At 40.2% G+C, this 25,823-nt stretch overlaps 1 protein-coding gene across 6 annotated transcripts in view; it reads right to left on the bottom strand.

Moving 5' to 3' along the window:
• Positions 1-10,497: 10,497 nt before the first annotated feature.
• iqsec1b (IQ motif and Sec7 domain ArfGEF 1b) overlaps positions 10,498-25,823 on the bottom strand; it is a 708,606-nt gene continuing 693,280 nt past the window's right edge. For 4 of the 6 annotated variants that reach the window (XM_068051799.1, XM_068051802.1, XM_068051800.1 and 1 more), the window contains 5 exons: positions 20,552-20,651; positions 20,246-20,407; positions 19,728-19,904; positions 17,798-17,847; positions 10,498-14,327 (listed from right to left, as the gene is read on the bottom strand). In XM_068051799.1, the coding sequence (XP_067907900.1) occupies positions 13,746-14,327; positions 17,798-17,847; positions 19,728-19,904; positions 20,246-20,407; positions 20,552-20,651 (1,071 nt within the window). In that variant the 3' untranslated portion in view covers positions 10,498-13,745. The remainder of the gene's footprint in view (positions 14,328-17,797; positions 17,848-19,727; positions 19,905-20,245; positions 20,408-20,551; positions 20,652-25,823) is intronic. The other 2 variants (XM_068051803.1, XM_068051805.1) reach the window with 2 other exon arrangements.

Here is a 25,823-nt window from a genome sequence, read left to right as displayed (position 1 = left end):
TTCTTTTTTCTAATGGACCATGCTACAAAACGGCAAACTAATCTCAAAAGTTAACAGAAACTGGGTGCTATCTCTCTAAACAGGCATGAATGAAAAATTATTCTCTAGGTGGACAAATGCTACCCTTAAGGACAACTTAATAATCATGTTTTAGAACAACTGACTGAAATGCTTTCTGAATTCAGCTTCAAGAACTGTTAAAGCTTGGACTCGAGAAAGAATTAAAGGAGTGGTCAGGGGAAAGAGGGTTGGTTGCTAAAGGTCAGACTCAAATCATGTGTTGGCACCTAACCTTTAAAACAGTCTTTTTTTAAAAACTTACAAATGATTATTTTTAAAAATCTATAGCTCAGATGAATATTTGGAGTATCACCATTTTTAGGACCTTACACTGGAGTATTTCTTTAAGTATTCTTCAAATTTTGCATTTCCCAACCCAGATGCGAAGCAGTGTATTTGTCCACAGGGTTGAAGATGTTTTAATCTTTTGCACGGTAGTATATTCATCCAGACACTAGATGATGAAATAGGAGTTTTCTGTTGGAAGAAAAGGCCAGGGCCCAGAAATTTCATGGCATTTAACACAATTTCAGTGATAATCCAGACAATTGTATATTTTTGGCAGCAAAATGGGTGAAAGCTGTTTCCTGAAAATCGATCCCTCTAAATTCACTTCCTTTTTTTGGCCCTTCCTATAATCTACCTGCAAAATCCTGAGCAAACTCATTTACATATTACAATTGCATAGAAAGTACAGCAGAGAAACAGGCCATTTGGACCAACTGTCTATGCCGATATTTATGCCCCACATGAACATCCACCCACCCCTCTTCATCTAATCTCATCAGCATAAATCTCTATTCCTTTGTCCCTCGTGTTTATCTAGATTCCCCTTAAATGCACCAATGCTAGTCACTCCAACTATTTCTTCTACTTGGGAGTTTTACTTTCTAATCACTCTGGATATGGAATTTTACCTGAAATCCATATTGGATTGATGAGTGACTATCTTATATTTAAGGCTGTTAGTTTTAGTCTCCCCACAAGTGGAAACAACTTCTAAGGGCTGGATCGGAGGCAGGCAGGAGTTAAAAATAGCCTTGCCAGCCGGCATGCTAGTTCCCTGGCTCACTCCTCCGTGCCATTTTTGCTGAGCAGGATCGGGGGCCAGCAGATGAAGTATAATGTGGGGAAATGTAAGGTAAATGTAGGAAAAGGAAAAAAGCAGAATATTTAAATGGTAAGAAACTGTTAATTGTTGGTGTTCAGAGGGATGTAGGTGTCCTTATACACGAAACACAGTTAACAAGCAATTCGGAAGGCAAATGGTATGTTGGCCTTTATTGCAAGGGACTTGGAGTACAAGAGTAAGGAAGTCTTGCTACAATTGTACAGGGCTTTGGTGAGACCACATCTAGCGAACTATGCATAGTTTTAGTCTCCTAATCTAAGGATGGATATACTTGTCCTGGAGGCAGTGCAGAGAAGGTTCACTAGATTGATCCTGGGAACGAAAGGTTGCCCTATGAGAAGCAGTTGAGTAGAATGAACCTATACTCTCTGAAGTTTAGAAGAAAGAAACGTGATCTCACTGAAACATACAAAATTGAGAGGGCTTGACAGGGTAGATGCTGAGAGTCTGGAAATAGGGAACATAGTCTCAGGATAAGGGGACGAGAATGAGATGAAGAGAAATTTCTTCACTCAGTAGGTTGTGAATCTTTGGAATTCTCTACCCTGGAGGGCTGCGGTCTCTGCCAGAAAGCAGTGTAGATTAGCTTTCAGCTTGATATTTTGCCTTTCCTCTAACAAAGCATCCTGCCATCAGAATGCCAAGAGGCTTACATTCTTACTTTGAATCTCTGACTCCATTTTAAAATTAGACACTTGTAGAAAGTCATCATCAGGTGGAGGTTTTAATGTAGTGGATACAATTTCTATACATAATTTGTCATATTCCTTTCATTTCAATGAATTAGCTAGATTTCTTTCAACAAGGTTGAATTTTTGTTTTGAATTTGATCTTTTGGTTAACTCTGTCTTTCATTGCAGTTTTCACACGTACACAGTATGTTGGCACTTTAACACCCAATATCACATTTAAGACCAAGGCGATATGAACAGATGCTTGTCTAGGAGATTCTTACACCTCCACCCACAGTTGTTGCTTCAGGATTAACATGCCATAATGATTTTGCAAGTTTCAGACTAAATCTTGAGGAAACTATTTAAAAAGCAAAATGTCTTCTTTCCGGAATATTACTGTATATTTAAATATCATTTTGATTGACAGCATGTATTACAAATGGTTTAGAGTGGATAACAAGGCTGTAGCATAGTCAGTGACAACATTTCAATTGCAGTTATTTATTCCCCTCAAGACTAAACAATTTGGACCATCAGGACCAGTGCAAATCAGGAGAAAGGTCTGCTGAAAGGAGGACACTCAATGCATCAAATGGCCCTTTCTCATTCTGTTTTCTTGCAATCTTTAATCTGCAAAAGAAAAGGATTGAAAAGCTGCAGTCCTGCCAATGTACTCTGGTCTTAACTCTGGTACGAGTGTGCCGAGAAGAGCCAGAAATTAGACCAGGTCCCAGTCTTAGATGGTGGATTCCACGTTTTGTAAAGGGTAATGCCAATAACATAAATGGCAGGGTTGAACAGCGGGAACTACCAAAGGTAGGAGTTCCTACGTCCCCGGCCTCACATTAGCCAGGCACATCATCAATCATAACAGGCCATTGAATAGTGAGTGATGGCCCCATCTGGGAGATGAAGCTGGAATTGTGGCCTGTTTCCCCAAAAAGTTTAATGGTTGACACTAGCTTTGTAAAATTCTTTAAGATGTGTTCCTCCTCCTTATAAAAGTGGCCAAGGTGTGACCACTTTATCCTTTCAAGTAGGGGGAGATGGTCCCAAAACAATCCCCACTTGGGCCTAGTACAGTAGACCACAGTTATCAGATTTCAGGAGCAGGTTGGTATCCACCGTTAGCATGGCAATGAAGGAAACTTTTGCAGTGTCAGTGATAGACATCTTAAGTGGGCACATCCTCCCACTTACACTGGCACATGCACACCCCCACTGCAATTGAATTTACACCCAAGTACGTTACATTAGGCATCAGTGTAGATCTTGCGCTGAAGTTTATCACCACACTGCTGGCAGCAGTGGCAGGTATGCAAAATGGCGACCCGCTGATTGGCTGGCAGCTCTATTAGGTGGGACTTCCTGCTGCAAGGAGGTGGAAGTCCCGTTCAAGACCAATTAAGGTCCCGGGGAGTGAAAAATCCTGGTATGGCTCTCCAAGCCGAGCAGAGACAGGCTCGCCACCGACTTTTCGGCTGGTGGGCGGGGCATCCCGCCCAACAAAAAGTTTTGGCCCAAGTCCTGCTTACCCCATCAGCCCTGTCCTTGCTAATTTATATAAGGGTCCTGATTCCCCAAAGAATCACAGTTGTTTTTAAATTCATTCATGGGATGTGGACATCTTTGGCTAGGCCAGCATTTATTGCCCATCTCTAATTGCCCTCAAGAAGGTGGTGGTGAGCCGCCTTCTTGAACCACTGCAGTTCATGTGGGGTAGGTACATCCACAGTGCTGTTAAGAAGGGAATTCCAGGATTTTGACCCAGCGATAGTGAAGGAACTGTGATATAGTTCCAAATCAGAACGGTGTGTGGCTTGGAGAAGAACTTGCAGGTGGTGGTGATCCCATGCGTCTGCTGCCCTCATCCCTCTAGGTGGTAGAGGTTGTGTGTTTGGAAAGTGCTGCATAAGGAGTCTTGGTGAGTTGCTGCAATGCATCTTGTAGATGGTACATACTGCTGCCACTGTGCGTCGGTGGTGGAGGGAGTGAATGTTTGTGAATGGGGTGCCAATCAAGCAGGCTGCTTTGTTCTGAATGGTGTCGAGCTTCTTCAGTGTTGTTGGAGCTGTACCCATCCAGGCAAGTAGAGAATATTCCATTACACTCTTGACTTGTGCCTTGTAGATGGTGGACAGGATTTAGGGAGTCAGGAGGTGAGTTACTCACCGCAGGATTCCTAGCCTTTGACCTGCCCTTGTAGCCATGGTATTTATATGGCTACTCCAGTTCAGTCTTTGGTCAGTGGTAACCCCCAGGATGTTGATAGTGGGGGATTCAACGAGCGTAATGCCATTGAATGTCAAGGGGAGATAGTTAGATTCTCTCTTGTTGGAGATGGTCATTGCCTGGCACGTGTGTTTCGCAAATGTTACTTGCCACTTATCAGCCCAAACCTGGATATTGTCCAGGTCTTGCTGCATTTCTACACGGACTGCTTTAGAATCTGAGGAGTCACAAATGGTGCTGAACATTGTGCAATCATCAGCGAACATCCCCACTTCTGACCTTATGATTAAAGGAAGGTCATTGATGAAACAGCTGAAGATGGTTGGACCTAGGACACGACCCTGAGGAACTCCTGCAGTGACGTCCTGGAGCTGAGATGATTGACCTCCAACAACCACAACCATCTTCCTTTGCATTAGGTATGACTCCAACCAGCGGAGAGTTTTCCCCGATTCCCATTGACTCCATTTCTACTAGGGCTCCTTGATGCCATACTCAATCAAATGCTGCCTTAATGTCAAGGACAGTCACTCTCACCTCACCTCTTGAGTTCAGCTCTTTTGTCCATGTTTGGACCAAGGATGTAATGAGGTCAGAAGCTGAGTGGCCCTAGTGGAACCCAAACTGAAAGTCACTGAGCAGGTTATTGCTAAGCAAATGCCGCTTGATAGCACTGTCGATGACACCTTCCATCACTTTACTGACGATCGAGAGTAGACTGAAGGGGTGGAAATTGGCCAGGTTGGATTTGACCTTCTTGTGTACAGGACATACCTGGGCAATTTTCCACATTGGCAGGTAGATGCCAGTGTTGTAGCTGTACTGGAACATCTTGGCTAGGGGCATGGCAAGTTCTGAAGCAGAGGTCTTCAGTACTATTGCCAGAATGTTGTCAGGGCCCATAGTCTTTGCAGTTTCCAGTGCCTTCAGTCGTTGCTCGATATCACGTGGAATGAATCGAATTGGCTAAGCTTCTTATTCTTGTGTTTAGATACCTTTATGTCTTTGCCCTTCCCCATCCCCAAACCTCCTCCAGTCCTACAACCCACCTCAACACTGACACTCTAATTTTGTCCTTCTTTGCACCCCAACTGCTTGCATCCCATGTTTTCAGCCACCGACCATAGACCCAATGCTCAAAGTCCTTTTCTAAATGCCTCTGCCTCTCCAGCACTCCTCCTTTAAGTTCCTCCTTAAATTCCACCCGAGTAAGCTTTTGGTCACCTCTCCTTATATGTCCTCCTTTGTCTTACTGTCCATTTTTGTCTGATTGCACCTCTGAAGCACCTTGGAACATTTTTCTACATTAAAAGCGCTTCACAAGTAGCAAGTTGTCATGCGAGTTCAAATAAGAAGATAACATTTCAGTTTTCAGTACGACTTGAACAGAGTGCTGGGTAAAGTTGGTGGGGGGTGGGGGAAAAGGAGATGCTCCTTTGTTTTTTCTAACATTTTCATTTGGTTCTGACTCTACTAGGGGAAGAAGCTCGCTGTTTTGTGAGTATCTGATAAGTGGTTAAGGTCTATTCTATTCCTAAGGTTTAAAATAGTCCAGGAACTGGTGGTAAGGTTAATAAAATATATAAAAAAGGAAAATAATTGAATAAAATAATTAAGCAGTTAATTAAAACACATCAAGGATGGCAGGACAGGCGATGTGTCACGGTTGCAGCATGTGGGAGCTCCTGGATGCCAGTGTGGTTCAGGGCAAATACGTCCGCAGTAAGTGTTTGTGCCTTAAGGAGCTTCGGCTCAGAGTCATTGAACTGGAGGCCGAGCTGCAGATGTTGCAACACATCGGTGGTGGGGGGGGGGGGGGGGTGGAAAAAGAGAGTTTCCTGGACACTTTCTACCAGGAGGCACTCACACCCCTTAGAATAAGGTCTTCTGACTTGATCAGTGGTCAGGCACAGGAATGTATGGCTGCAATTGAGGCAGGTAAGGGGACTCACAGGGCAGGAGTGCAGGCGCCTCAGCCTTTGTGATTGTCCAAAAGGTTTGAGATTCCTCCAGTTTGTTTGGATGAGAGTGGGGGCTGCAGCATGGATGAGTTAACTGACCATGCCATTGTGGTACAGGATGCCATTCAAGTGGGGAGAGCAAAAAGGAACATAGTGGTAATAGGGGACAGTATAATGAGGGCGACTGACACTGTTCTCTGCAGCAAAGAGAGAGAGTCCAGAAGACTGTGTTGCCTGCCCGGTGTCAGAGTTCAGGACATTTGCTCAGGGCTGGAGAGGAACTTGCAGGAGGAGGGGGAGGATCCAGTCGTGGTGGTCCATGTAGGTACCAACGACATAGGCAGGACAAGGAAGGAGGTGCTGCACAGTCAGTATGAGGAGATAGGCAGCAAATTAAGCAGAACCTCAAAGGTAATAATCTCTAAATTATTACCTAATCCATGTGCAAATTGGCATAGGGCAAATAAGATTACAGAAATGAATGCGCGGATCAAAGACTTGTGTGGTTCCGGTTCATGGGACACTGGTTCCAGTACTGGGGAAAGTGGGGGCTGTACCCATTGGGATGGTCTACACCTGAACCATGCTTGGGGCTGGTGTTCCAGTGAGCTGCATAACTAGGGAGGTAGAGAGGGTTTTAAACTAAATAGTGGGGGCAAGGGATCAAATTTGGGAAGATGTGGTAAATCAAAGAATAGAAACAAGACAAGAAAGGTATTAATAAGGAAAATGATTAATATGGAAATAGACTGACAGGAAGTGACAGAGTACGAATCTAAGAGTAAATCAGCAGTCAAGGCTAGACGTTACAAGATAATAAAAGGACAAAACTAAAGGCCCTGTATCTGAATGCACGTAGCATTCAAAACAAAACAGATGAACTGATAGCACAAATAGAAATAAATAAGTACAATCTGGTAGCCACTATAGAGACATGGCTGCAGGATGACATAGATTGGGCTCTGAATATTGGCAGGTACATGACATCTAGGAAGGACAGGAAGCTAGGAAAAGGTGGAGGGGTGGTTATGTTAATTAATGATGGTATTAGCACATTAGACAGGGATGACCCAAGTTCAGGAAACCAGGATGTAGAAGCAGTTTGGGTAGAGATGAGAAATGACAAAGACAAGAAGTCACTTATGGGAGTGGTTTACAGGTCCTTCAACAGTAACCACATGGTCGGACAGAATATAAAGGAAGAAATAATGGGAGCTGGTCAGAAAGGTACGGCGATAATCATGGGGGATTTTAATCTACATATAGACTGGAAAAGTCAGGTGGGAAAAGGTAGCCTAGATGAGTTCATAGAATGTTTTCGGGATAATTTCTTAGAACAGCACATTCTGGAGCCAACTAGAGAGCAGGCTATACTGGTATTGTGCAACGAGATAGGATTAATTCATGACCTCGTAGTGAATGGGCCCCTAGGTAGCAGCGATCAAAATATGATTGAATTTTACATTCAGTTTGAGGGAGAAGAATAATGGGTCCAAAACCAGTATTTTAAACTTAAATAAGGGCAATTATGAAGGCATGAAAGCAGAGCTAGCTTAAGTGAATGGGCAAATAAGGTTAAGGGATACATTGAGAGAGATGCAGTGGCAGACATTTAAGGGGATATTTTAGAATACACAGAATAGATGCATTCCAACAAGAAAGAAAAATTCCAAGGGGAGGACCCACCATCGGTGGTCAACTAAAAAAAGTTAAAGATAGTATCAAACTTAAGGAAAAAGCATATAATTGCACAAAGATGGGTGGCAGGTCAGAAGATTGGACAGAATATAAAACACAGCAAATAATAACTAAAAGATTGATAAGGAGGGAAAAATTAGAGTACAAGAGAAAGCCAGCTAGAAAGATAAAAACAGATAGTAAGATTTTCTATAGTTAAAGAGTTAACAAAGTGAGCTTTGGTCCAATAGAAAGTGAGTCTGGGGAATTAATAAGGGAAAATAAGGAGATGGCAGATGAATTGAACAGGTATTTTGCATCTGAATTTACTATGCAGGATACAAGTAACATCCCAGAAACAGCTGTCAATCAGGAAATGGAAAAGGAGGAAGGAACTCAAGAAAATTACAATCATCAGTGAAGTGGTACTAAGTAAATTGTTGGGGCTGCGGGCTGACAAGTCCCCGGGTCCTGATGGACTTCATCTAGGGTCCTAAAAGAAATGGCTAGTGAAATAGTTGATGCATTGATTTTAATTTTCTAAAATTCCCTAGATTCGGGGAAGGTTCCATTAGATTGGAAAATAGTGAATGTAACTCCTCTATTCAAAAAGGGAGGCAGACAGAAAGCAGGAAACTACAGGCCAGTTAGCTTATCAGTCATAGGGAAAATGTTAGAAGCTATTATTAAAAACATTATAGCAGGGCACTTCAAAAAATTCAAGGTAATCAGGCAGAGTCAACATGGTTTTGTGAAAGGGAAATCATGTTTAATCAATTTATTGGAGTTCTTTGAAGAAGTAACGTGCGCTATGGCTAAAGGGGAACTGGTGGATATACTGTATTTAGATTTCCAGAAAGCATTTGATAAGGTTATTGCGGAAAATAAAAGCTCATGGTGTAGGGGATAACATATTGGCATGGATAGAAGATTGGCCAGCTAACAGGAAACAGAGTAGGCATAAATGGGTAATTTTCTGGTTGGCAACGAGTGGTGTGCCCTAGGGATCAGTGCTGGGATCTCAAGGGATCAAAGGTATGGTTGCTAAATTTGCTGATGACACAAAGATAGGTGGGAAAGTAAGTTGTGAAGAGGACAAAAGGAAGCTACAAAGGGATGTAGATAGGTTGAGTGAGTGGGCCAAGTTCTGGCAGAGTATAATGTGAGAAAATGTGAAATTGTCCATTTTGGCAGGATGAAAGAAAAAGAAGCATATTACCTAAATGCTGAGAGATTGCAGAGCACTCAGATGCAGAGTGATCTGGGTGTCCTAGTGCATGAATCGCAATAGGATATTATACAGGTTCAACAAGTAATTAGGAAAGCTAATAGAATGTTATTGTTTATTGTGAGGGGAATTGAATACAAAAGTAGGGAGGTTGTGCTTCAGTTATACAGGGCATTGGTGACACTACATCTGGAGTATTGTGTATAGTATTGTTCTCCTTATTTAAGGAAGGATGTAAATGCATTGGAAGCAGTTCAGAGGAGGTTTACTATACTAATTGCTGGAATGGGCGGGTTGTCTTATAAAGAAAGGTTTGACAGGCTAGTCTTTTATCCGCTGGAGGTTAGAAGAGTAAGAGGTGACTTGATCGAAACATACAACATCCTGAGGAGTCTTGATAGGGTGGATGTGGAAAGAATGTTTCCCCTTGTGGGAGAATCTAGAACTAGGGGTCACTATTTAAAAAGGGGTCACTCATTTAAGACAGAGATGAGGAGAATTTTTTTCTGTCAGAGGGTCATGAGTCTTTGGAACTCTCTTCCTCAAAAGGCAGTGGAAGCAGAATCTTTAAATATTTTTTTAAGGCGGAGGTAGATTCTTGATAAGGGGGTGAAAGGTTCTTGGGGGTAGGCAGGAATGTGGAGTTGAGATTACAGTCAGACCAGCTATGATCTTATTGAATGACAGAGCAGGCTCGAGGGGCTGAGAGGCCTATTCCTGCTCCTAATTCATATGTAGAAACAAAGATTTAGTGTGCAAATAAATTTATATGCATAAAAATGTTTGTCTTCAATAATCCATATGTATATACCCAAAATATTATGAGCTATGTAAGTGAATTTTTGACCAAGATTTTCCTTTCTGCTACCAACTTCTTTTGCCTCAGTTGTTAGATTGTGATCTAAATCTTGGTGTGGAAGTCAAAGTGCATATTTATCCATACTTTTTAGTTTTAGCAAAACTTCAACGTTTATGGAGGACTTTTCAAATATGCCAAGGAACTCATAACACAACAAAAGCATAGGTGAAATGAATGAATGAATGGATTAGAACAAAATGCTTACTGAAATTTTTCTCATCAGCTGGATAACCATGCTTAAGAGTATGCAAACCAAACTACTGAGGGAAAATCCTCGTTAGTTAAACTGCAGTGAACACAGAACCTCATGCCATACTTTATAACCAAGGATAAAAAATACAAGTTTATATATTTTTATTTAGAATTTAGATGGATTACCTTCCTGTATGGTGGCAAAGAAGAGATTTGCAGAATTTTCCCACAAGAAATTACATAAGTTGGGTAGAGTCCATGACTGGCAGGGCTGCCAATATTAGAATATTTATACTAATCTGTTACAGAGAAGATCAATGCAAAGTAAACAGCTGTGATACTTTATAAACAATTAAAAGTATCTAAAACAGTCCATAATTTTGCCTACAAAATATGAATTGGAAAATAGCAGGCAACTTCAAAAATGTTGTAATTTTCAAAATTCCAAGGAAACCACTAAATAAAAAAGGACAAAAGGACAGTATTCTTGTATGGTTTATTTTGCGTTCTCCACATTATCACAGTCATAGTTTGACATGGATAGGGTTGTATACTACTTACAACTATAATGCTTAATAAAATGAAAGCACTCCTCTCTCCTCAAGTACATACAAGATGGATCATGAGCCTTGTAGAACAGTTGCATTGCATGAATAGTTGAAAGCATCTGAAAATTAACTAACAGTCTGTTTTCAAGAACTCATCACTTGCAATAAGCAAACAGTTTGGCAATGGGCTGCCACAGAACTACAACAGACCTAAGCATTACGGTAGTTTCAGAACAGAAGGAATGCAACCCCGAACTGACTGGACATATTTGAAGTACTAATTTATACACTATGTACAAATTGAAGAATTGCCTATTCATTAGCCCCACTTCCTATTTAATTTCCTACTCCCCTCCCCATCTCACCCTTGAGATATGGTATTCCATTCTTAGAGTATGTACACAATTACTTCTCTATATTTGCAGGCAGAAGTGGCATTGCCAAATGGTATTGTACAATGAGTACAAACCTAATTGCATGCTGGACTGTAGCAACACATAGCTTTACATGAGACGTAATTTAACATCAAGAGTTTCACTTTGTCTTTGCTGACTTTCATTCAGTTTGTTTTTACAAGAAACAAGCAGCTACTGCAGCATGCAGTGCATGATAAAACATTTGACATCAGATGGTTGCTTTTTATCTTTTTTAAGCAATACAATACTTGTACACTAATATTAAAGTGATCTTATCCAAAGAAATTACATTGTCATACATTTCATTCTTAACTTAAAAAACAAATACAAATACACATTGTTCAGGTTATTCCAGAAAAGATCAGGTCTGCAAGATAAAGTGGGTGAATTACAGGCCACATAGTGTCGTCTTCTTGATCTGGCATCATCTGGTGGAAATTACTTGCATAAGCCGAAAATGTATGTTAAATATCCTACATCTTGATGAAAGTAAATGGTATGATTTGATTTTGACAAAGCAAATATGCCATGTGTTTGAACTCATTTACACATCAACACTCACAAATTGTGCACAGCTAAACATTAGTTCGGACAAACTGATTATACAGATGTTTAAGCAGTAGAAATAAAAAGAATGCACGCTATTCCCAACTTAATGCAATTTTATTTACAGTGAAAATTCATAATTTCAAACAATTTATGCACAGTATATGTAACAGACAAATGTCTTCATGAAGGAGCTATTGTGCAATTTTTATAGGAACTGGACCGTGAAGCTAATACTTCTCACCAACTATCATCTAGAATGGCAACCAGATCTTTTTTGGAACAAATTTTAGATTACAGTTAGACTATACTTGTACATACAGAGGTATGAAGAAACAGTCTAAGTATTTTAATGAGATCACCTTACCTCAAATATATTTAATATCAACACGGAAATTTTGCAAATATACAGTATGTAGAGTGTAGCCTCACCATATTAACATTAAATGACATGCAAGATAGCCTGTTTCATTGAGAGCACATCATTCTTTATACTGCAAGGAACAGAATCTCGGGAATCAGTCTGACTCCAAGAGATAAGACTTCACGATCCAAGATGTTCAAGAATGATTAAATTAACAAACCTGACATTTCTCACTTCTCAGTAGATAATTATAAGAAAAATATTGCACATATAGGAAACAAAATTTAAAAAAAGGCTAAACTCTATTTGCTGTATTTGCTCACTATGGCAGCTAACAAAGTGCTCAGTTCATAGTTTGCTGGTATTTATGGTTGGTGAATTTTGTTGTTTTCAGAATAAAAAATATTAGTCGGAGCTCATCTTTTATTTTAGAATGGTCCAAGCCAGAGATGTTCTTTCAGTTTCAGCAGACCTCTCACTTTGTCACTGAATATATTATTTTGCAAGCTTACTATTGCTGTTCACTTCAATCGTGTGTCTGCTGCAATAATTTGATATTAGATGGTATCACCAATCCATTTTTGAAATAAAGGGACTATATTTTAAATTTCAAAAACAAGTGTGATAGTGATGCGAGTGAGAGATGTACTCAGCCTGCTGAGTGCAATGTACTTTGAAGCAAAAATATATATATATTTATCTCCTGAAAATTATCTTATAAGAAAAAAAGGAATTTTATCTTTGAAAATTTTAATGCTTTATCCTGCTAATTGCTGAGTGGGCTGCTAAATATTCTTGTGTGCATATGTACATGGAAATTTGTTTATACTGTATTCATATGTAAATGGATGAAGTAAATATAGATCTATTCTCTATGCTTTGCCTTCATTTTCCTCACCTGATATGCTATTACTGTTGTAACGAAGGATACCAAATTCAGATGATCAGATGCCATCTCATTAGCAAACTGCACCAAATTTCACAGTTAGCTTACTTAGAATATTCAACATACTAATTTCAATGTTGATAAGTCAAATAGGTTTTCATTCTATTAAAATATGCATGATTATGATTAAATTAGTACGTGATGATATAGTTGGCACACTTAATAAAGATTACAATCATGATGTATTTGTTAGTCACGGGGGCTACAGTTGAATAAACACAAATTGTTTAACAATGCTCAGAATTCTACAATTTAAGTTTCTGTAGATAGTTCATCTTCATCTAAAAGTAACTAAACCAATAACTTCTTTTTAAAACTCGAGGCTTCTTTTGCAGTTTCAGGGTGCTAAGCATTACTTTCCATGTGCAATTAAGTTATTTTTAGCATCAAAAACATAATTCAAACAAAGCCACCATAACAATCTTCTGTCTACACAAGGGTTTCATCCATTGTCAGAAACAAATGTCATAAACCAAGCAAGTCTAGAATCATTTGATCCACATCACAGTCTTTTGTTACAGGCTCCTACATCTGAAATAACAAAAGAGCTGTCAGGCAATACTCCAAGGGAAAGAAAAACGCTGTAACATCTGCTGGAAGAGTAATAGCACAAGCGCTGAATGGTAAGCAGCACAGAAGGCTCCCAGCGTGCTTCAGCAAGGCAAAGAAAAATACCAAGGAAAGCTTTCACCTGAGCAGCCTAAGGGATGAAGCCAATTATTGTATTTTCTGACATTACATTGGGAATGTAAATTCTTTTACTCTGATGGGATGCTATCTATAGTGCTTTCACTGGTTAAAATTAGGAAGTCAGATTTACATATTGCTGCATTTAAGTGCCTTCACAACTGTCAGTGCAGCTTCTTTGTGATATTACAAGCATACAATGTTCTCAATTCTACCTTTTTTCTTAGACTATTGTGCTGATGCCACTCGTGTGTTTGGTCTTGCCACTGGTAGAAGCAGATGGGGGTTGCTGGCCATGGAGATGCTGAGGGTGCTGAGAATGAGTAGGATGCTGGGCATGGGGAGTGGGAACAGGAGGATGAGTTGCATGGGGGTGTTGCACATAGGGAGTATGTTGGGAATGTGATGCGTGCTGGGAAAGCTGTACATGCTGGTGATGCTGATGAGGGAGCTGTGCATGTTGAGGTGGGTGGTAGTGGTGATGGTGATGATAAGGAGGTGGAAGAGGCTGGGTCTGTTGCATGTGACAGAATTGAGAGTGGAGTGCATGCAGCTGTTGTGTTTGCACTTCTGTCTGGCCTGTGTGATGTACAGCTGAGGAATGTTGCTGATGTGGATATTGAAGCTGTTGAGATGACCCTGGTACAGAATAACCCTGGGAAGAGGATTTCCCTCTTTTACTACCAAACAAAGAACCAAGCAGCGATGATGAGTTTGGCAATGTCTGGTGAGAACGGATTGGACACTCCCCTCGTGTAGATGTGGTGGCTCTTCGACGTGCATGAGGACTGTTAATGACTGACCCCTAGGAGGAAAAAGAAAAATATTTTATTTATTGAAAAAAAACTGTTGAAAGGTAGTTTGCTCAAATATTCTGAGACAAAATTTTATGAGATATTTTTATGGACCAAACATTCTAAGACCAATGAATCGTTATAACAATTGGATTCCTTCTTCAATGAAATGTTGCAGATTATTTATGCATTGTAACAATAAGATTTTATATAATTTATTTAGAGGACACTAATGGGATGGGTTTTGAATAAAAGAATAATTTCTCAGGAGTGCTAAAATTCTGTATATATTACGGTTTTTAGTTAATGCACCTCATAGATGAATCCAAAGATGTACAATGTCTCCACATACATCTTTACAGGCACTATTTACTTAATGAAAAACAAGAAGTTTTTGTACTTTTCCAGCTTAATCTTCATTTTCAATTTGAACTTTTTTTAAATTACGTAATTAGCAAATATACCCTAAAAATATAGAGTCCATTAACATTTATCACCTGAAGTAGGTGCCAGAATTGGTTTATATTCATCTCAAAGTTATTTACAGAATGCATCTGCAAGTAACATGCACGCCTGGGTAGCCTACAGTCAAATCCTGTTAAAATTGCATTTTGAGTGAGCAGAAACTTCTGTGATTAGAGCAAATGTCTTCATCCATGATGTTCCTCGAGTCTTTTGAATAAAACTAAAATGTTTAAATAACATCCTACATTAAAGCTTTCATTCATACACCACACTCTTCAAATCTACAGATGTAATTGCAACCTTCATGAATACAGACATTTACCCAATTTGTTTGCAATTAGCAGTTTAAGTTTTGTATTTAGAAATCACTTAGGAAGCATCCATAGCTAACTCACGCTTCTTCTGGATTACATATATGGGTTTGTTGCACAGGAGTTTTGTAATAACTGATCAGTGGATTTCATCATTTTAAGAAACATGGAGCAAGGGAACTGTAACCGCAATATCTAAAAGTCAAACAGACCTAATCTAACAGCTAAAAGTCACTTCCATAAGGATAGTTTGAAAATTAGTTGGATTAAGGAATCCTCAACTTAATGGCAACAGTGTGATGCAGTGACAAATTAAATGCAGCACTTTTACCTGATAGGGAGGGGAACAGGCCTGAACAAGTGTTCGCTTCAATTTCTTCTAACTCTGATCATTTATGCAACCTACCATTCCTTCACTTCACCATTGGTGAAAGGACAAACCTTGCCCTGTTCTCTGTCTTTCCATCCACTCCCATTATCTATTTTATTCTTGTCATTCTGTAAAATGCTTTGTTACTTTAAAAAAAAATTGAGCTGTTATGCAAGTGAAGGTTATTGTCTCATGTCTTGGTAGCAATCTGGCAAAGTTCATTAACTGAGCAGTTTGACAGTGCAGTATCTACTCATTGAATGGCCACAAAAGTGTACAAGTGCATGGCAATAATAGACTTTGCCAAAATATATGAAAAATGAGTGATTTCCCCTCTGGCCTCAATATGTGCACCTAACCTGAACTTGGAAGGCTCAAGAAAATAGAGTTTTTGAATTTTTAAGAAGATACAGGTTTCTAAAACTATTCTGTTTATCAAATTATGACAATTGTATCACAGCATGCATTGATAGTACTTTGTGGCTTTGGCTGGATACAGACTTCTACCAGATAAATACGGATAAAGTTACAAAGGACCATGATCTACAAAAAATTCAAATATTCACATATAAAAACAAAATAATTGCCAGGGTATTACAATTAGAACTTTTTGCACAGAAGCAAGATGTTAAGCATGTAATTGTTGTTTGTCCAGTGGAAAAAAAACAGAAGAAATAACCATAATTGTCAGTATTCTATACTACCTTTCACACTGCCTTACAGGATTTGGGATCTGAAATATGTCTTGCATAACAAATACATTCAAGTTATTTTTCAATTCAGTTTTTTTCCAATTTTATACACTTTTATTCTGTAGTGATCCCCCATCTTTGTCCCCAAAGACTTCCTGATTATCTTAAGTCAGGAGAGCAGGATGATCTAACCAATCACATTTGCATTTTTTTGTTGACCCTTTAAGATAGAAGCAGCAGCATTGCTTAAGAGGCCAAATTCTCCCCTTCCAACAAAACTCATTTATTCTTTCCTTCCTTGACTGTTGTCTTGAAAAAGAGTATTGTGAAACTCAATCTCCAGGAGTTTCCCAAGTATGAACATCGAGTAAAGATTCCAATACACTAGCTTTGGAGTTATTGGCCACATGTTAGCTACTTTATATGCACTTAAAAGAAAACAGATGAATGCAGCATTGTCAAACATTTTTCCTAATTTTTGATTCATGTATTGGCTAAAGGGTATTTAGGCATGAGATTCTGTGTTGTCACACACTGCCTTTATTACTATTTGTTGTACCCAAATATATCCTTTGATTCTAGCTGCAAAATTTACAAAGGATGAATCTGGTGTGCTACAGACTCATAGCGAACACCAATCTTGAGATTATCTCAAAATTCATTGTGAATGTTAGTATTTTTCTTCAACTCTTCCACAAACACAAACAAACATTTCCATAAAATGAACCCCAACATTACTTTTCCTCTGACATCCTAGTTATGCATTTGGTTTAATTATTCACTTTAGAATTCAGTAGAAACAGGACCAATGCACTGGACATACTGTGCTACCAGTCATATACAAATAGCAACAAATTTCAATACAATCTTTCAGAATGTACAAGACTACCACAACAAAGACAGTTGCACAGACAATAATCAGTGAAGACATCAAGAAAAAAAAATACGTTTTGAGAGAAATAAAAAATTGTATACATAATTATTGATATTTTTATGTTAAATTAGCAAGTCTATTAATCTTAATGCCATTACACTGTAAGCATGCATGGGCAATACATGAACTTGGAGCAGGGAGGTGTGGGTAAATGCTTGGATAATGAATGAATTTTTATGAAATCCACACTCAGTTCATCTACTCTATCCAGTTTTTCTATGCATTTCCATACAATGCTTTCACCTAAAGCACAATTGTGCTTTCAGAAAAAAAAGTTTTTAACAACTTAAGAACTCAAAACCCTGACTGAGAATCTTAAGTGTTATTCTGCAAACTGATAGCCAAAAAACACAAAGGAGAAAGTGTAAGTGCAGCTCAAACAAAGCAAAATAATAAACCAAGTCCATGTTCCAATGTTACAACATGGCACATATTAGTTTATTCAGCATTACACATGCTGATGATTTCAAAAGCTTCAGACTCAATGCTGCCAGCAGAACCACATTCAGCTTATTCCATCAACAATGGGGTGCCTTGACAAGAAGCCTGACTGTGCGCGAGCATTAGGTGCACATGGCAAGCAGTTCACACATGCATATTCTATGTGGCAGGCAGGTTACTTGTTGGAAGAAAGCAAAAGGATGCAAAACAAATGCTTTAAAAAATATACATTATACATCCAGCTACAGATCAATTACTTCCTACTTACTTCCATATTGCTGTCTAGCGATCCTGCACTGCTGCGGCGCCCACGCTTGCCTGCCCAGGACATGCAATACCAAAGATTAGAAACTGAGAATTAACCCAGGGGCCACATCTTTGTACCCAATGCACATTAAAGGGTCTCTGCACACAGTACAAGCTGAGCACATCTAATTGGGAGCTAGCAGGCAAACTTGAAGGAAACTGAGCAGCATATTATGGGGGATGGCTGCAGGGTTTCTAAATATTTTTAAGAATTACCTAAAAGTAACAATGCATCATTGTTACAACTCATTGTTGATTGAGAAAACTTAGCATTTTCAAAAGAAATAATTCAAACAATTAATGCTACAGTTTTAAAAACTGATTTTTTGTTTAGAATTCATACAAATACGGGTGTATATTGTATAAAAACATACTGCAGACATAAAAAGAAAAACGAAAAAACATCAGCAACATGGGTAATGGCTATTTTATTTCCATGGAAACTACATAAATGATGAGCTTTACCAGCATTTGTGGATAAGTAGAGGCAACAGAATGAACACATTACTAAACTCTTCCTTAATGTGGTCTTGCACTGAATTTTTTTTTAAAGCAGCATCCATTGATGTGTGAAAAACTGGACCTCTAGTGGATTTCATTTTTCTACTCTGGGAGAAAACAATGGCTAATAAGAAACCTGCAGAACCCAGGTCAAATGGTGAAAGATGACAGTGTCTTTAAAAGAGGTGCAAATTCCATCTTGTAACCAATGACCTTTCCTAAATATGGCATGTTTTATTGAAATGTTGGATGTGTAGAGCTGAACAGTCTGTGTTAATGTTTTTGTTTAACATCAGAACTGTCAATTTTCTCAGAGAATGAAAGTTTTTTTTAAAAACAGAAATCCTGGACTAATTTGGGAAGTAGTCATTTTAGAGTTTAACACTTAATAAATGAATACCTTTTAGAGAATAAGTATATGTCACATGAGAAAATAAGTGTGCAACATCCATAATTAAAATCAACTTCTAAAGAGAACAAACAGACTTGAGACCAAACATTACTGAGCAAGCGCAACTACTAAGCTTCTTTCCTGGAGCTCACGTTGATTTAGGATCGCCATAACACACTGCCATACCTCACATTAAACAAAAACAGTACACTTGAAAATGGTTGAACATATATTTGATTCAAGCACATAACACAGAAAATTTCCATTCAGATACATTACACAGGATCTCTATCCAAAATGTAATCCATTCCAAGCAGAACATTCCCTGACTGACCAGATCACACATGTTAACCTGACAACAGGGAAGTTGCAGTTTATATTTCTGGCCATTTCAGTGACCTTCAAAATCTGAATTATCAAACTATTCTATTTAAAATACACATATCCCAATTGTGAGATTAAGATGCTGCAGAGCATATTTCTGAGTTTTTCATCATCCAACAAAACTAAATTTAAATGTTTTACTCTGATCAACGCTCACATTTTCAAATGAATATGCAACATGACTGCAGCTGAAATAACAGCTTCATGCCTTCCATAATAAAGTAATGTCAGTACCAATTATTAACTATAGAAACAGAATTTATTTCACAATACCCATTAGACATTCTTTAATGTTGCTCAAAACTTGTAAGCACCAAATTTGCTGAAGATTGAAAGTCTACATGTAACATTAATAAAGTTAATACACAACTTCAGAGGCTGGAAATTAGGAAATTTACTCAATCATTCTTGGAATAAACCTGGAACAGATTGCAAATGTGTATTCTGTATGTGGCATTCAACAGTGTCATAAAGGTTACTCAAAGATGATGCTTTGTCCTTCAATATCAGTTAGATTGCAGAACAGTCCTCATTTTCACCTGGTCAAGCAGTAGCAGAATTATATTTAGCTTTAGAACACAGCAACAAAAATCACAATAAACAGCTAGCTTCTTACCTGCTTCTGAGAGGTCCCTGAGGGAACTACTTAGTGCTGTCCTCTTTAACCCCTCCCCAGTGGTATAACTGTCATCCAGACTGGTCCTGCTTAATGTGCCAATACCAGGTTCCTTTTTCAGGCCTGAACTCTGAGAGATACTTGGACGTACAATTCCTTTCTGTTTTTCTAGTTCGGCTGAAGATAAAATGTTGAATTATATTTCCTTATAGTGCTGTTGGCGACTGAATAGACAGGCTCAAATTCTCAACTCATTGCATGAATCAAACATTTCATGATGAACAACTGTGTCAGTTCAATACAAAAGATACCATTGAAAAGTATAATTGTTTTAGTTTTGCAAAACTTCAGGATTCATGTTTCAATGGAACTTGCAATAATAAAATACTTCAGATAGCAAACTGACAGTGAAGGCAGAGTTTCAATTTGAAACCAATGAAACTATATCTATTGAAGTTCACACCTTGAAGTAAAAACTGTACATTGAATTGAAGGCAATTTGACAATTTTGTACTTACATTCTATTCTGTACTTTTCCATCTCTTGAATTTCTGCAATAGACTCGCGCAGATCATCAGTGAATTTTTTACGATCCTGTGGGTTGGGGGCATTGAAATTAATCAGGACTTTGATGTCAGCACCTGAAATAGCTGAAGTAAGTCGGATTCCATTTGGATAATCTAAGAAAAACATAAAAGAATACTTATGTTTGAAATTTTGCTATCTATTACAATACATAAAAACTATCACTGGCAAAGTTATAATGATTTCTTGAAGGTTTTATTTATGTTTAAAATATTTGAAAAAGTTTCTTGAATCCTTACACTGATTTTCAAAGAGAAGAACTTGTATCCCATACAAGGAAAAGGACTGCCGGAAGCTGTAGGTCACTGAATTTTTCTTCTTTTGAAAGATCTTTGTAACCTGGACAGATAAGTTTGGGGTTACAGACTGATAATGTATAAATTAAATGATCAACATGATTTAAATGTGGCTGTAACATGTTGGCTGCATGAATCAAACATTTCATAATTAGAAATGTTTTTTCATGTTGACCTTTTAAAAGTCATCAATTATTTCGAAACATTTTAATCAGTATTTTTAAATGATGTCCTCGCATTCCTCACTTAATGTTTGCACGCACTTGAACTGTGCTACTGGTAAAAGTCCATTACAGGTTAGGTTTGCACAAACACACACTCCCCATTTTCTTATATTTTAACTTCCAACTGTCATCAAATTAAGAAGAAAATCAATACCAGAAATTCAGTAATTCATGTCATTCCACTTACAGCAACAGATGGAGTAAAATGTGGGAAAATGTGAAGTTGTTCATTTTGGCAGGAAGAATATAAAAAGCAGAGTAGAACTTAAACGGAGAATGACTGCAGAACTCAGAGGTGCAGAGGGATCTAGGTGTTCTACTACATGAGTCACAAAAAGTTAGTATGCAGGTACAGCAAGTAATAATGAAGGCGAATGGAACGCTATCCTTTATTACGAGAGGAATTGAAAATAAAAGTAAGGATGTTGTGCTTCAGTTATACAGGGCATTGGTAAGACCAAATCTCAAATACTGTGTGCAGTTTTGGTCTCCTTATTTAATGAAGGATGCGAATGTTGGAGGCGGTTCAGCGGAAGTTTACCTGGAATGAGCAGGTTGTCTTATGGAGAAAGGTTGGACAGACTGGGCTTGTTTTCACTGGAGTTTAGAAGAGCGAGGAGAGACTTGATTGAAGTTTATAAGATCCTGAACCGTCTTAACAAGGTGGATGTGGAAAGGATGTTTCCTCTTGTGGGGAAGTCTAGAACCAGGGGGCACTGTTTTAAAATTAGGGGTCACCCTTTTAGAACAGAAATTAGGAGAATTTTTTCTCTGAGGGGTGTGCGACCTTGGAACTCTGCCTCAGAAGGTGGTGGAGGCAGGGTCATTGAATAATTTTAAGGTGGGGGTAGATAGATTCTTGTTAAGCAAGGCAATCAAAGGTTATTGGGGATAGATGGGAGTGTGGAATTTGAGACACAAACAGACCAGCCATGATCCTATTGAATGGTGGAGCGGGCTAGAGGGTCCGAATGGTCTACTTCTGCCCCTAATTCGAATGTTCGTATAAAAATCCCCTGTGATCATAGTATGGATAGGAGGTACTGGATTTTAGGAATCATTGCAGAGTGATGTAAACTTTATATCACCAATTGGTTTGCAAATTGTCATTCCTAAAGGGCAAAATTTGCTCAAAGATTTATTTCCCATGTCACAGTCAAGGAGGGGGTCGAAGGGCTTCCCCTGCTTTTCCCTCTCTTTATTTGACCACAACAGGTTTAATTCTTTCTTAAAGTGGATGTACTGGCCAATTTAGTAGGTGTTTGATTACTTACTTGCTATGATCATACCAAGAACCAGTCAGACAGGTTTTCTTGAGTTAAGAAAGAGGGTAACTCTATTGTACCTAAACCAAACTAATAAAAATAATAAACAACGTGCCAACTTTCACTCTCTCTCACACACACTAGAGGTTTACACACAGGGGAAAGATAGATTGGTTGAATTAGAGTCCATAAAAAAGACAAAGGGCTGAATTTTACAGGCCCCCCTGATGCCGTGGATCACGGCGTGGGTAAAATTCTGTGGAGAGAGGCCCGCCTCAACCCACAACGTCGAGAAGGGCCTGCCGCAGCCCCCCACCTTGGTGCAGCCCCCCACCGCACGGTGGCAGCATCACAATTAGAATATGTTAACCAATACTTACCTCTGCTGATTATGCAGCCCGTCGCCTCTCCATGGACACCCCCGGATTGTTCACTGAACGGGTGACCATCACATGCTGTCCCGTTCACGATTGAGGACCTGCCAGCTTTTCCAAAGGCAAACGTGGTCACCAGTGAAGATAAGTTCTGTTATTCAGGGGTCTCACTCTGCATTACAGAAGGGAGGAGGGAGGGGATATTCAGGCATCCCACTCTGCATACTGGAAGGGAAGAGGGAGGGGGTCTGGGATTACTGGAGGGAAAGCTCTGCAGGCATGAAGGGAGGTACTGTGTACCTTCTCTCCGTAAACATTGTATGCTCCACGTTTATTCGTGTTTGTGAAGGAGCAATGGCACTCTAGACACCGTGTGTGTGGAAAGGGTGCCTGAAAGGGTAGGAGCATTAAGGTTATATGGACGGTGGGGGCAATCTTGATTCTGGTCATGCTGTGCCACTCGGTGTTGGCCAAAATGGGCAATGCCATGGCACGCCACATAGTTGATCCATGAAAGCAGCTGATGTACCCGTCAACACCAATCCCTGCCCTGTTAGGAACCTTCGAATACATGAAGGGTTCAACTTTATTTATTACATGGAAATAGTTATGGCTCATCCTACATTGCATGATCCTCTGCTCCTGAGGATCCGTATGCGCCAGAGGCAAAATCAACAGGCAGGTGTGATCCACGTAGAGGCCCCCTGTCGTGAGCAGCAGCCCCCAAGGGGAGCTCGCCATTACAACTGCTGTGCATCTATTGGCCCCGCATGACATGCCATCAGATGTCAGAGCACCAGTGTTAGAGGCGATTATGCATGTAGAGAGGGTGGTGACATGTCTCTGTGCCCTGCTCAAAGATGACCTGCAGCCCATGGGCTTCAGTGGACATAGAAACATAGAAAATAGGAGCAGGAGTAGGCCATTCGGCCCTTCAAGCCTGCTCCGCCATTCATTATGATCATGGTTGATCATCCAACTCAGTAACCTATTCCCGCTTTCCCACCATATCCTTAGATACAAGAACAAAGAAAATTACAGCACAGGAACAGGCCCTTCAGCCCTCCAAGCCTGCGCCGATCCAGATCCTCTATCTAAACATGTCGCCTATTTTCTAAGGGTTTGTATCTCTTTGCTTCCTGCCCATTCATGTATCTGTCTAGATACTTCTTAAAAGACGCTATCGTGCCCGCGTCTACCACCTCCGCTGGCAACGTGTTCCAGGCACCCACCGCCCTCTGCGTAAAGAACTTTCCACGCATAACCCCCCTAAACTTTTCCCCTTTCACTTTGAACTCGTGACCCCTAGTAATTGAATCCCCCACTCTGGGGAAAAAGCTTCTTACTATCCACCCTGTCTATACCTCTCATGATTTTGTACACCTCAATCAGGTCCCCCCTCAACCTCCGTCTTTCTAATGAAAATAATCCTAATCTACTCAACCTCTCTTCATAGCTAGCGCCCTCCATACCAGGCAACATCCTGGTGAACCTCCTCTGCGCCCTCTCCAAAGCATCCACATCCTTTTGGTAATGTGGCGACCAGAACTGCACGCAGTATTCCAAATGTGGCCGAACCAACGTCTTATACAACTGTAACATGACCTGCCAACCCTTGTACTCAATACCGGGGGGCGGCACAGTGGCGCAGTGGTTAGCACCGCAGCCTCACAGCTCCAGCGACCCGGGTTCGATTCTGGGTACTGCCTGTGTGGAGTTTGCAAGTTCTCCCTGTGTCTGCGTGGGTTTTCTCCAGGTGCTCCGGTTTCCTCCCACAAGCCAAAAAAGACTTGCAGGTGGATAGGTAAATTGGCCATTACAAATTGTCCATAGTATAGGTAGGTGGTAGGTGGTAGGGAAATATAGGGACAGGTGAGGATGTGGTAGGAATATGGGATTAGTGTAGGATTAGTATAAATGGGTGGTTGATGGTCGGCACAGACTCGGTGGGCCAAAGGGCCTGTTTCAGTGCTGTATAACTAAACTAAACCCCGTCTGATGAAGGAAAGCATGCCGTATGCCTTCTTGACCACTCTATTGACCTGCGTTGCCACCTTCAGGGAACAATGGACCTGAACATCCAAATCTCTCTGTACATCAATTTCCCCCAGGACGTTTCCATTTACTGTATAGTTCACTGTATAGCTTTTGGGGCGAAAGGGATCAAACTCCTTCTTGAAAACATACAATGTTTTGGCCTCAACTGCTTTCTGTGGTAGCGAATTCCACAGGCTCACCACTCTCGGTGAAGAAATTTCTCCTCATCTCAGTTCTGAAAGGTTTACCCCGTACCCTCAGACTATGACCCCTGGTTCTGGACTCCCCAACCATCGGAAACATCCTTCCTGCATCTACCCTGTCAAGTCCTGTTAGAATTTTATAGGTTTCTATGAGATTCCCCCCCTCACTCTTCTGAACTCCAGCGAATATAATCCTAACCAACTCAATCTCTCCTCATATGTCAGTCCCGCCATCCTGGGAATCAGTCAGGTAAATCTTGCTGCACTCCCTCTATAGCAAGAGCATTCTTCCTCAGATAAGGAGACCAAAACTGCACACAATATTCCAGGTGTGGCCTGACCAAGGCCCTGTATATTTGCGGCAGGACATCCCTGCGAATTCTCTCGCTACGAAGGCCAGCATACCATTTGCCCTTTTTACCGCCTGTTGCGCCTGCATCCTTACCTTCAGCGACTGGTGTACGAGAACACCCAGGTCTCGTTGTATATTCCCCTCTCTCAGTTTATAACCGTTCAGATAATAATCTGCCTTCCTGTTTTTGCTACCAAAGTAGATAACCTCACATTTATCCACATTATACAGCATCTGCCATGCATTAGCCCACTCACTCAACTTGTCCAAATCACCCTGAAGCGCCTCTGCATCCTCCTCTCAACTCACCCTCCCACCCAGTTTTGTGTCATCTGCAAAGACATCCTATAGGCTTGACGCCTATGCAGCTTTTCAGGGGTCCACCAGAGACCTTTGTGGGGTCACACAGTCAGCAGTGCACCGCTGCATCAGGGAGGTCACTAATGCTCTGCACCGGAGAGCCAGTCAGTATGTCGCTTCAGGATGGACTCTCAGCCAGGCCCAGAGGGCCATCAATTTCCGCACCATTGCCAGAGAACCATAGGGTGTAATGTTCAGAGATTGCACTCATGTGGCCCTCAGGCCTCCGCCAGGCTCCAACCTGCAAACATCACCATATAAAGGAATCCTCTCAATTTAGGTGAAGCTGGTATGTGATCACTGCAGATGCTTCATGCAAATCTGTGACCACTTCTCAGATAGCTGTCATGACACCAGTCCCGGCTGCCACCGCTGCTCACTGAACTGGCTTAGATAGAGG

Source organism: Heterodontus francisci, chromosome 19, assembly GCF_036365525.1.
Source record: "Heterodontus francisci isolate sHetFra1 chromosome 19, sHetFra1.hap1, whole genome shotgun sequence".
Lineage (NCBI taxonomy): Eukaryota > Metazoa > Chordata > Chondrichthyes > Heterodontiformes > Heterodontidae > Heterodontus > Heterodontus francisci.
This window is presented reverse-complemented; position numbering and strand designations above follow the sequence as displayed.